General features: G+C 42.7%; 1 protein-coding gene across 1 annotated transcript in view; it reads left to right on the forward strand.

Moving 5' to 3' along the window:
• LOC104077551 (inositol 1,4,5-trisphosphate receptor type 1-like) overlaps nucleotides 1-13,464 on the forward strand; it is a gene marked incomplete at its 3' end in the record, with an annotated part of 62,052 nt that overhangs the window by 42,830 nt on the left and 5,758 nt on the right. Inside the window, 4 exon segments of the mRNA XM_009578831.1 lie at nucleotides 860-961; nucleotides 2,590-2,729; nucleotides 4,072-4,237; nucleotides 5,015-5,175. Of these exon segments, the coding sequence (XP_009577126.1) occupies nucleotides 860-961; nucleotides 2,590-2,729; nucleotides 4,072-4,237; nucleotides 5,015-5,175 (569 nt within the window).

Below are 13,464 nucleotides of genomic sequence, written 5' to 3' on the forward strand. Positions count from 1 at the left end.
CAAAAATTAATATTTTATCTGAAATAACAGACTGAATATATATGATGGGCATCAAAGGGCATCAAAAAGATGCTCCTGTGAAGTAGAGGTTTATCTCTCTAACTCTGGTTTGCTCATAGTTTTTAAAGACTGTATTAACCTGCCTCAAATACTTGCTACAGTTTAAATTCCGTAGCAGACTTCTCTGTGCTGACCTTAGATTGCTTATTTTAAGTTAAAATTTGGGGTTTTTTTACCACCCTGCAGCATCAAGCAACTAACTTGGTGGGAAGCACAGAAATGAAATTTGTCAGAGAAGAGGTTTGGGTTTTGCCTTGGTTTCTTCCTCTGACACTTGAGCTAATCAGACAAATATTATTTGACATTGCCTCTATTTTTTCTAATTTTACTGCCAACCCCGTGAGAGACCCAAACCTCACTGACCCTATTATTTCACGTTTCCATGCAGCTGGAGAAATGCCAAAGATGTCTTATGATGTGGCAGTAGGTTTGTTTTGAACTTGCAAGGCATTGAAAGGCAAGTTTTCAAGGCACCTTGAAAATTCACTGTGCACTAGAACATCGTATTTTTGGAACAATTTCAATTAGTCTCTCAGCTTTGGAGCTGATGCAAAATAAATGCACAACTTTGGTCTTTAATTCATAGAAATAAGAAGAATTTTATGTTTGAATTTAAAATTATTGAATGTGTAAATCAGAAAGTGCTGTGCCCTTCTAAACTCCAGGATAATATACTATTCTAAATCTACCTAGTAATTGCACACTGAATATGATGGGGTATCTTAATATCTGAGAAGTAATCTTACAAAACGTACAAAACGTTAAACTATCCATTTGATTCATCACCTCGTGTTTTTAGATCGCACAGAACCAGGTGAGACCATGACGGGAGAGTTTCTCTATTCAGATGTATGCAAAGCAGGTAGCAGTGAAAATTGTTCTTCAATCATTCCTTCAGACCGTAAGTATCTGCTATTGTATTCATAACTCACACCCTTAAATTTAAAAAAATACTAATTTCTTAAAAAATCCTGTGTAATAAATTTGGGAACAAAGCTATCACGAGACTAACTTGAAAAAGGATTAATTTAGGGCAACAGCATAAATGACGCTTGTTACATGAAGTGATTAAACTAGAGAAACTTAGAACTGAACCATACTTCGATAGAACAGTCATATTCTTTAATTATCTGCCTTTGAGAAGCATGTGATGCAGTTTACCTCTGCAAAGTTTATTATTTTAAAACATTAGGCTATCAAATGTGATCTCAGAGGATAATACCCTGTGAAATATGGAGCAGAACATCGTTTATTGTCAGCATTATTCTATCTAGCTAACTAAGGAAACTTTTTAATACCATGGCAGGAAGTACTCAATGAATCGATTTAAGTAGCGTAGGTTTGGGGGTTTTTGAGATCAAAGAAGTGCATGTGAGATATTACTTGTAGCATAATCGCCAGCCTCAGATTGGGTATTGAAATATTTCAGTTTTATTTTCCAGAAAATGTAATTTACTTCTCGGGGATTTATGATGCTGGCTGTGAGAGCCAGACAGAACATCACTATTTCTCTTAGAAGTGGAGCTCTTACATGGTCAAATGTTTCAAAGGTCAATAATGGCCACGAGCCCGTGCTCGCAAGAGGAGATGGCTCTGTTGTGCTCAAGTGTCCTCTTTGATAAACTAAGATTCAACATTGATACAAGAACAGCTGCTTTATTCGGCTCTAGTAGGAGTCTGCTGCTTTGTCTTTATACACTCTGGCTGCAGAAAGGAAACTCCAGAGATGTTTTTATATCATAAATAATCAACCTGATATCAGGGTCTTATGTGGCCAGGGATATTAATGATGCCCAAATCTTTGGCCATTTCTCTACCATCTTGGCTTTTGGCTATTTCTGGATTGCGTGGGGCCTTTCTAAGGCTGTCTGTGGGAAGGTGGGATCCACTCATGAGCTTTTTTATGATGAAATGAAAGTCATGAGACTTCTAATGGGTACAGGGAGAGTATATGAGATTAGGTAACTAATTCTAGCAGTTCTGCAACTGAAACAGTGAAGTTGAGGGCTTCAGCCAAATGAAGAGAGGGTCAAAAAAGTGTGTTACTTTTTTAGTAAAATGCTGTTTCCATAAGCAGTGATATTTTAGCCATTTGAAAAATACAAGTCGAAGTTGCCATTTTGAGTGCAGCCCAAAGGCTGTGCAATCTGTTAGGCACCAAGGGAGAGTGTAAGAGGCAACACTTTGTCCTCTGAGCTGTCAAAAAGCTATGATTCTGTATAAACAGGCATCTGGTGATCTGAGCTATGCATGCTAACAGAAATGGAAAGAGATATTTAACCAAGTCAAAGACAGCAGTTCAAGCATAAAAGAAAACTCTGCTGGTGGGGAGAGGAGGGCAGGCTGGAGCCAGGGCAGAGACCTGCTCCGATGGTCGGCTCTCTGCAAGAGCTAAGATTTGCCACACTGGCTGGAAATCTGGCAGATTTTGCAAAGGAGAGAGAGAGCATAACCAGCAAAGAATGGAGAGAATTATTTAAAACTGATCTTCTTGCCTTTGAAACGTGTCTTTGCTTGCTGTGTTAACAGAACTGATTGCTGAAGAAATGGAGGAAGAGAATAAAGAGCATACGTGCGAGACGTTACTGATGTGCATTGTTACTGTACTGAGTCATGGGCTCAGGAGTGGGGGTGGAGTAGGTGATGTGCTCAGGAAACCATCCAAAGAGGTAAATTATCACTGAATGGGGGCGGAAGAGTGATAACCATGTAGGGCCGGGGATCTAGTTCTGCTGGGGAAAATGTGTATACACTCCCTTTAAACAGATGTAGGATACATCGCGACTAGAAGGGACCACACTTTCTGTGTAATATAGTTAAATCTCTGTAGGATCAGATTAAGCAGCAGCCAGTTGAAACAAGCTTCTAGTTATCCTTTTTTTAGGGCTTTTTTAGCTTGAGGGCTGTCCAGATGGGGCCCAAAAGAACAGAAATGGTGTAGCCAACAATCTGTGCTTTGGGAGTTCAGGATCTGAAGAAACAAGATAAGTACAAGCTAGTGAAAGAGTAACATGAGGTAGCAGAATGAAAATGCAATGGTAGCTGATACCATGCTGGTGGCATGAGTTTCTGTGGAGAGCATCCCTCGGGAAAGGTAAGATGTGTAAAACAGGGAATGGATGAGAGGACAGGGACCAAGATGTGTTGGAGCTGGGACTGTGGGAAGTAAGGATGTTGTTTGGAGCCATCATCAGAGAGTGAGGACCAGTCAAAGCAGCAGGAGTTTTTCATAATACCCAAAGCTGCCCATAGAGCTGCTTCTTTAGCTGTTTGTGCCCAACTGAGTCTCAGGCTCTCCTCCCTCTGGTCATTCCCCAAAACCACGTTAGAGGGCAAAGGAACAGTCTTGGTCAGAGTGAATGCTTTTCTGTATTGTCTGCAATTTCAAATTGTTTTCTAATATTTAGCCTTATTTTCAGCTTACCGTGGTTTAAAAGTTACGTAATTCTTAATAAAAGTTTGGCACCCAATTGGCAGGATGATTCTGAAAACGGGGGCTGGTGGTTAGGTATTCGGGTATTCAGGCCTGCAATAAATATGAAATGGGTACCGGGAAGTCCAGCTTAATGTCCACGTACATGGTTGTTAGCATAAATGAAATGAATACTATTAAATTCCAGTAAAAGAATTTATGGTCAGCACTGATACTATATTCATATACAAACAGATTAATATAAGGATATAATTTGGATGGGCTTGCAGGGCAGGGGTGAGGAAAGAACAAATTTCAGTGTGTGTGAGAGAGGACAGACTTGGACACAGTAAGCAGAAAGAGCAACTCTGTAGAGATCGCATAGTGGTAGCTGACTAATTTGGCTTTTCTTTCAGTAATCTTGCATTTTAGTTTCACTTAATGTTTTGAGTTGTAAGTTATCATCGGAGAACATAAGAAATGGAGATTCTAAGGGGAGGGGTTGTGGGGCAGCGTACTCTGCTGAACTGAGAAAGGCATGGTAAGGGTTAGATGTGCATGTATTTGGGTTGTTAATTATTAAAATATGTATCTTGCAGGAACCTCTCTTTGCTGCTAGAGTGATATATGATCTGTTATTCTTCTTCATGGTCATCATTATTGTCCTTAACCTGATATTTGGTGTGATCATTGACACTTTTGCTGATTTAAGGAGTGAAAAACAGAAGAAAGAAGAAATTTTAAAAACAACTTGCTTTATTTGTGGTAAGTGTAGAAACACACTTAAGAATAACGGGTTACTCTGTCAAAGTCGAAGATAGCTGCAACCTAGCGGGAAACAGGAGTCTTGAATTACTGGCTGTTCTTACCTTGCATTCCTCAGCTAGTTGATATTCTCGGGTACCACGTGCGCAGGAGCTTGGCAGCAGGAAGAGATGGGGAACGTATGCTCAGTATACCGTTTTTTCCTCAAATCCTTAGTTTCTGTTTCTCCTGTGCTTCAAAGAATAGTTTCCTATTGGAATGGGAGAGATTTTTTTATAAACAGTCGTTTTTTCCAAGGGTGCCGAGTGTTGAGTAGTGCCTGTGAAAGTTTTTCCCATCAGTAGATTGGAAATTAAGCTGCCAAGCCTTTGAGGCCGGTGCGGTTAAATGAGATGGTCATGCAGAAGTTGCATAACACGCATACTGGCAGAAGTAACCTTTGGAAGTTTTCTGCAAAGCAAATGTTGCATTTGGTATCATTTTGCCTAAAAATAGGAGATGAGTTATGAAATCCAACAAACTGATTGTATTTTTTTAACCAAAAGTTTTCTGTTACGTATAATAAGTGTGAGCAGTACTTGTTATGCCTTCTTTCCTCTTCTCACTACATTGTGGCCATTTGTTAGAGAGTTTATCCCTGTTACTCAGCGTTCATTTAAGAATGATTGTGACTGTTACAAAGTGCAGCAGACTGTAGAAACAAGTTTTGTTCTTAGAGCTCATTTTCGTAGTACTAGTTCGTAAATACTAAGGGTTATATATGTGTCACTTTTGTAGGTTTGGAAAGAGATAAGTTTGATAACAAGACAGTCACATTTGAAGAGCACATTAAAGAAGAGCACAACATGTGGCATTATTTGTGCTTTATTGTGTTAGTGAAAGTAAAAGATTCAACAGAATATACAGGACCAGAAAGTTATGTGGCAGAAATGATCAAGGTGAGTTTGGAGGTTTGCTTTTTTTAAATAGATTAGACCAACCTACTCGCATATTTGCTAAATTTAGTACTCTCCATCTTACTTATTTTGTAAGCAAAAACTTGGAGTAAGACTTTTTCTACAATAATAGGCTTAATCCAATGCCTTTCCTTTTAGAAGCATCTTCTAAAGATAATATACTTAAGATGTACTTGGCACGATAACTCAGTAAAAGACATTGGGTTGATGGCAGCACATTGCAGCATGCTGCAAATGGATGGTGCAGGCAGGGGCACTCGTGGGAGCCGACATGTGCTGCAGCACCGCAGTCACACGGCGATTTGCATCTGCGTACCTGCAGCTTCTCAGCCTCTAAAACACTCCCGTGTGTATGCCAAAGTAGGTGGCAGTGAGCAGTGACAGCTAGGTAGTCTCCATGGTTTTAAATCAGGTGAAGAAGCAGCTATTCTGTTTTGAAAACTAGTGTTTAAGGGAGAGTATTTTCAAGCTGGTGGAAGTGTCTGTAATATAACAAACAGGTTATAACCTCTCCTGGTATAAATGTCTTAAACTGACTTGTAGGATTGGTTGTCATATGATTTTAGCTTATTATTGTAAAAAACTAAAATTAATATCTACTCAATTGTAAGGCCTTTTAATGAGAGAATTAAAAGCCTCGCCTCTGCCAAGCTGCAAGTTCAGAGTTCCTGGAGTTAAATCCTAAATCCCAATTACTAATTTGTGTGTCTTCTGGATGGTTAGCAAAAGCTGTTTCTGATTTGTAAAATTTCGATTAGTTACTTCTTTATTTGCCTTCAGACAAACAAATAGCAGGATACTTTTCTTAATTTGCCTCTAGCTTTTTTGCTACAGAGGTACAACCTACCTTTAAGTGGGCAATTTGTTGTGGCCTGGTCAGCATGTAAATCCCACCAAGATCTTAGAGGTTAAACACGTTACTTCGGGGTCACTAAAGTGTATGTCCTAGTTCTGGATTTCTGCCTCTGTAATGAGGGCTTAAAGAAATCTTGTGAGCAGTCACCTGATAGAGGATTAGCACAGTGAGATAACTAAGTACATCACTGCTGCTTTCTAGTCTGACTGATTATATTGCTCCCTTTATTTATCCCACTGCAGCAAAAATTACTTCAGGGGGAAGCAGTGTACTCTTTAAAATGTTTCTGCTTGTAAAAGACGATTTTGTGTTGTGTTAAAACTAGTTTTAAAAAAAGTTTCAATTAACGAACAGTTTATTAACAAATTATTATTTCAGATTAACACTTCAAATTAGATAAGAACCAAAAACCAGTCACTGAGCATGTTTGCAATAAACGCAAAAACTGGAGAACTTTTACCAGAATTCTCATTCATAGAAGTGTCAGCAAAGGCTAATTACTGTGTGTTGAATGGGAATATGGATAAATGATGCATAGACCAAGTGTCTAATGCAGATGCAATTTTATGTAACTATATGCTCTAGGTAGAGGTTTGGAATATGTCTTGTAGTTGGTGTTTTTTTGCATTTCATGAGCCAGTTTTCAACTGAGAACTAACAGCAGGGTCTCACTGCAGTGCTGTTGAAAGCGTGGTGTAACCGTATGAGCCCTGGAATAGGAAGTAAATTTGCTTTGCACATCAGTGGTCTGCCATGACCCGGCACAGGCATGACCGGAGCAGCTCGGGCTGCTGCTGCCCTGACACGGTAGTTCTCAGCAGCATTTTGCAGTCATCATATTCCTTATGATCTGGCAAAGCTTACTCTGAAACTCAGAAGCAATTTCTTTCTCATCATTTAACATTAAAAACATTCTTTTCTACCCTAGAAAATCTGAACGTAAAATATGATGAATATACTTCTCTACGCAGACCTGTTTTAAATACTTCTGTAAGAGTCAGAAATCCCTTTTTTCTGCCTAAGGTGTAGGAGTAATTTGGGGCATGGTTCATCTTTTACTCAAACCTTCTGTCTTCGTCCCATGAATCTAGAAGGACAGGCAAAAGGAAAGCCATAAATATGTCAGTGGTTCCAAAGACTGAGATTCACCTGTTGGAGGTGATGGTTTAGTTTGTATTTGTACAGAGGGCGAATGGGAGCCTGTGGTTGCTTAATGTCTGCAGCTACCAGGAAAGCCTACTTATGTCGTGGTTAGATTTAAAAGGGATTTTCTCCCCACATTTTCAGACTGAAGGTGGCACTCTAACATCTTTGATAATGGCAAAGATGGGGCATGTCTTTTCCACGGGCTGTTACGCAGTACCATTGTTCAACTGCAATTTATACCCATTTTTAGTAGTTGAGGGTAGGAAGCGTAATGTGCTCCAAATCATACAGTGATGACAGAACACACCTCAAACACGCTTTGCCTTTGCTCTGACTCCTGACAGAATATCTTTAGAAAACTCTCGGATTCTACCTTTTGGCAATAGTAAAAAAAGAAAAAAAAAATTTTTAAATTGCCTCTGCCATTTAGTATTTGTGGGTTGTTCCAACACCACAGAACATTAAAAAAACAAAAAAACAAACAAACAAACAAAAAAACCCCAAACACACACCACAAATTCACAAATTTAGGATACTGCAATTATATTCACCATCAGCTTGTGAGTTGCATCCAGTGCTGCTTGTATAGTGCTTTAAAGGTATTTTAAGCACTATGGTATCTGAAGAATCCTGGACAATTTCACTTATGCTGGTTAGTGAATATTCAGAAGCTTTAAGAGTGATCTTGAATTTTTATGTTTCCTTGTCTAAAAATAATGTGTGTAGAAAGGCAATTTTGAGGCCATCCACTGTACTGGAGATGGCAGAGCTGAATCTTGCTCATAGAATTCATCTTGTAGCCTGCAGGAGTCTGACCCAGCATAAAAAGAAATTGTAGCCTTGAAAATCAATGATTAACTACAATTCTTCAGTGAATTTTATATTTCTTCATGGACGGAAGCTCATTAAGTTAAAACGCCGCATGCAGAAAGAAGTCAACAGTTAAACTTGGAAACAGAGTTTAAGGTTTAGAAATATTTTGAACACTGTAAGCCTGATGAAAACAAATACTAAAAAAAACCCAGTGATCTGGCAAAATAAAATCTAATCTACTGTGTTTTAGTACTGATTTGTAACTATACCTTCCATAACGTTTTTCTGATAGAAATATGGGTCTGTTGGTACTTGCAATCTCAGACTGTTTTTGTTCAAGTTCCCCCGTGTTTGCGGAGCCCCGTGTGTTTGCGTGCTGCTGCGTGGGAAGCCAGGCTGCAGTGGTCTTGTAGCTGCAAGTCCAGACTTTTGATAGGAGGCCTGGAATTCATCGCCAGCTTCTCCCCCTGTAGATAGGGATAATATTCACTTTCATCACTAGGGTGAGCATGTGCCAGCTGTGATATATGATGTAAAACTTAGGATATCTTAAGAATCTTAGCTGGGAATTGCTAGAGCAATGCAAGGGGGGGAATGGGATTGCTGGTTCTGTTTGATGTAGAAGCTGAGCTTGCGTACACACCCGAGCTGCTGCAGTGAATCATCCACTGTCCTGAAGTCCTTACCAGTACTGGCGTGGTTGATAACCTCCTGGATTTCAGGAGATGGCAAACAGAAGCTTGGCATGAAGCTGCGCATCTTCGAAATGCATTCTTGAGCCACCTTTTAATATCTGTTTAATAGCACAGCAGTACTGTAGGATGTGAGAAAACATCTAGTGGTAATAGAGATGGTCTTTAATTCCTGGTGTTTATAAAGCCCTCCTGGTGACCTAACTTCTGTTCATCTGGCTAAATCTCTGCAGATGTGCACTTAAGATAGTGAGGCTTCAAGATGGATCAATGTCTTTTGAAAGGTGTTTATCTGGAGAGTATGCTAATGGTGCTGCAGAGCTGGTAGCCCAGTGCTTCCTGCGTTTCCCAGGAACAAAGGCATACGGTTCAGCTGCTGCGTGGCTTTGTAGTCACCAGGGAAGATCAGGTGATGTCTGAATAATACCATGTGTGTAGGAGGTGGGGGGATCCACTTATCGTGTTGGCCAGACATTGACATCCCCACCCAAATGACTAATGTGAACTCGGTGCAACTCCCTACAGATTAGTTCATTTAAATGTCTTATCTACCCATCCTGTCTTGAGAATTTCTTCTTAAGTTTTCTGCATTTGCCTGCAGTTACTGTGGCAGCCTTGCTAGCAGCAGCCCCAGCAGTACAGCTGTCACTTGAGTCTTGGCAAAGGTCTGCTACAAACAGCTGTTTGCAGGCACTTACAATATGTAAAAGTTCTTACTCTGAAGCTCGATACATAGAAAACCACATATACACTTCGGTTTTGTGTGCATTTATAAGCCACTGCGCATGCAGCTGCAGTGTGCTGTCACTTGCATGGACAAATATTTGCATACGCAACTCTTGCATACCCTAACGTGGGGATTTGCATATACACCTTCACATCAACGTTTGATCAGTGTGGGTAAGAGGCATGGCTGTGAGTGATTTCATGCACACAGAGGTGCATATTAAGAAATGAAGGCTTGTTTGGAAGTTTTTAGCACAAAGCTTCCTAACTAGTTCTTGCAATTTCCATAGATTTTTTTTAATCTAGTGTTGCACCAAGCAGGATACGTGTCATTAACCTTTATTACAAAAGCAAGGTAGAGAGATGTAAGGGATTGCCCAAGCTCACACGTCCAGATCAAGCACGCTGAGTCCTGAATCTTCAACTGGGTTGTGTTGTCATTTGAAAATGAACCATTTATAAATAGGAGTGATGGTGCAGATATCCTTAAAGAAATTTGGAATGGAAATGAAGGCTAAAGATTTCCTTCTGTGCCCTAATTAACCTCTTCCTACAAAACTGGAGATTTAAATACACTATTGCCTTTTTTAATTTTTATCCTGAACTATATGCCATACCGTAATTGAAAAGTATTTCTTATTACTGTTTTGAGTGTCCAGTGTAGCCTGCAACTTCTGCCAAGATGTAGCCTCTCCTAGTAAGCAAAGGCAATGTTTCATCAGCATCAGGCTTTTAAAATTACATTCTTCCAGAAGTGCAAGTTCGACTTGAAACCTCTCCTAAGGAGTTAAACACCCAGCCACGATTGTTGCTGTGCTCTGAAACTCAGCAGAAGTGTGTGATTCACAATCTGCGTGAGGCTCGCGTGATGATGGCTTTGAAGGGTTACAGTGTCCCCAGGCTCTACATCGAATATAGTTCGGTTGGAGATGGCCGAGACTGGATTTGATCTGCAGCACCTATAGGAATAACAAGTGGCAGGCCATGATGCTTCAAATCTGAAGCATTTCAAAAGGGGCTTAATGATTCCAGCATTGGTGAAAGACGTGTATACAGCTGAAATTACAGTCTGAGAGTATTAGGAACTTAGTTACATTCGTGTGTAATTTGTACTTGGAAATCGTGTACTTTGGGGCAAAATCGAATAGAAAAGATTTGTCATATCAATAGTTACCAACCCAATTGCAGACGCAGAAGAGAGCAGCCCGTACAAGTAACTTATATGCAGTTCCTCGGTTAGATGAAGAAACTGGGGTTTCAGGGCTCCCGGTCGCAGTGACACTGGGTGCAAGCCGGGAGAGGAGGAGGACTGAGGAGGTCAGGATCTGAACTGGAGCTGATAGTGCTTAATTTAGTGGTATCTTCCCAACAAGCTGCATCTTGAGATGCCTTACCAGAGTTAGCCAATATAATTACAGGGTTAAACAATAAATAATAGCAGAGGCATAGAAGAGCCAGAGGTGTGTTTGGCAGAAGGCCCTTGGCTGCTGGAAACACTGTGTCATAGGCACGGGTCCCGAGCTTTGCATTTAGATAGCGAAGCAACTTGTTCCACCCTCGAAATCGGCATTAAGGTGCAAACCAGAAGCTGCACAGGGAGAAATGGTTGGTCAACCTCATCTTCCCCACACAGCGTTAGTAAGCTCTTCCCTCCGGAGGTGTGCAAGCTGGTGTGCCCTGCAGCGTGCTGCAGAAAAAAAACTCCTGTTGCTGGCATTAACCTTACGTGGCCGAGTTCTTGGTTTTCCCTGATAAACCACCTGGGCGGGCATCTGCGCGGGGAATATCGGGTTAGTATCCTCACTAACGAGTCAAGAGTTTCACTTTGGCCAAGCGTGTGGCAGGAAAAGGGCCTGGGCGGGTGAAAACAGAAGCAAAGACTTCAGCCCAATTCTGTGTAATGGTTTGTTTGCATAACACGTTGGGATACGGGTGGATCCCAAAGCAGCTTGCAGGGTGGGCGCGTGTCCTTGCTGCTGGGGCACCGCCAGCACATGCCTGGGAGGGAGGGGGAAGGTTTCCAACTGGAAACCATCGAGGGTGACACACTGGGGAAAATAAACCGCTCAGTCTGCAACGCTGGCCAGGACAAAAAAGGCCTGTGGGGCCGTGTGTGCCGAGGAGGTGGCCCGGGGCTGGGGCGAGGTGGCCGTCCCCTGAGTCATCGCTGCTGCCTCCTCCAGCCCGTGACCCTGTGCCGCCTGGGCCATGCCGGATGCGTTGTGCAAGAGTAGGTGGGTGACTGCAGCCATTGCCACCAGCAGCTGTTTGTTCAACCTTTGCATGCTTAATTGTTTTGTCCTGCCCAGCTGATCGTGGTGTAACACGTCCTACTTAAAATGTAGATCCAAACAGCCAGAAGTAGGTTGCTGCGGAGAGGTGGCACTCTCCTTTCGGCAAGAGTAAGGAGATCGCCTTCAGGGATTCCCACCGGGGCTGTCCACCTCAGTCGTGTCAAGCTGGGTGATGCTTGGTGGGGTAACTGCACCGCTGGTAAACACAATGCTCGGCTCAAGTGGGTCAGCTGCAGCAGAACTGTCACTGGGATGTACAGGGGGGGATCATTTCATATAGGGATGCTGTCATCTTCCACCTTTGGAAATGGCGTCTGTCTTCCCGGTTCCCTGCTCTGCACCAGTGCAATTTAATCTATGGAAACAGTGAAAAAGGAGATTTTTATATCATTAGCCTTATATCATCAGCCTCCTGTTTAAAGACATGGTGGATGTGAGGGTTTGAAAATACTCTTGGTGTGGAGGGGGGGCACCATCAAGTGCCCTTCTTCATGGAGAGGGGAGAAGTGTGGCTTGGTGTGGAAGAAGTGACAGTGAGCCCTTTGCAGAAGAAGGACAGAACCTGACATGGGGCTTTTTCCAGGAAGCACAAGAAAGAACCAAGAGGAGTTTCATTTCGCCACAAACAAACAAAAAAAATTATTTTCAAAGTGCTTCACAAAGCTGTTTATTAGCTGTATGGGTATGATTTTTAATGACACAAGACAGAAACTAAAATTTGCTGCTGCCGCCTTCCCCCACTAAATGATGGCTGCTGGGCAGCCTTCCGGTGGCAGGCTATAGGGATTTATTTTGACGAGCATTGAATTAGCCCTTCAGCACCTCATAAATGTTAGGCGGTAGCTGAATAAATGGAGACCAGAAGAGGAGCGGTGACTTCCTTGGGGCGGCTGGCGGCACGGCGGTGCCGGAGGTGAGGACAATCCCCGGTCCGGTTGCCGGAGGTGAGGCCACTCCCCGGCCCCTGCCGTTAGCGGCCGCCTCCTGCCCGAGGAGCGGAGCTAATGCATCTCTTGGCATGGCTCACGCTGAGGTTGCCTCAGAAACCTTTCTTAGAATAAACTCTTCGGCAGAAGCAGGGAGGAGCGGGCGCTTCTCAGAATGAATTGCATCTGCATCATGCCGCACTGCTTCCTCTTTTTCAAATTTCCAATCGTGGACGGTCAGCATCGCCCCCATGTCTGAGATTTAATGATACTTGCTTTACAAGAGGGACTTTTCCAACTTTACCTAGAAAAGAGCTAACCCGAAACCCAGCACTTGTGGTTAGCCAGCTTCCGTCAGTGGCTTTAGTCAGTTCGTCTGTTGAAGCAGAGGAAGCTGCGACTGTGACGGGAAGAGGGAGCTGACTGCACACCAGGATCCCGGTGCCTCTGCTTGCAGGGGGACCGCAGCAGACAGTGCATAACTGCATTGGTATGCGAGGTGCCAGCAGCCGGGAGGGCGCACGGCGGGACGAGGGCCAGGCAGGGAGAGGGATCAAGGGGGACCCTTTCCCTTCACGGCTCACTTAGCGCCTCTAAAAAACTACCAAACCCCCAGTGAAAGATATAAGGCTGTATCTTTAAAGGCACCCCGGTGTTCAGTTAAAGTTCAGCAGAAACTAGATCATCAAGATATAAATCTTTTATTCAACCTTGAATAGAAGCGCTCTGCAGAGGGAGCGCTGCTGGCAGGCACGGGGCCGGGAGCCGGGCTGGCTGCCGCACGCCGGCCCAGCGGGCGTGTCAGCGGCTGACCTTTC

This window comes from Fulmarus glacialis, unplaced genomic scaffold, assembly GCF_000690835.1.
Source record: "Fulmarus glacialis isolate BGI_N327 unplaced genomic scaffold, ASM69083v1 scaffold17115, whole genome shotgun sequence".
NCBI lineage: Eukaryota > Metazoa > Chordata > Aves > Procellariiformes > Procellariidae > Fulmarus > Fulmarus glacialis.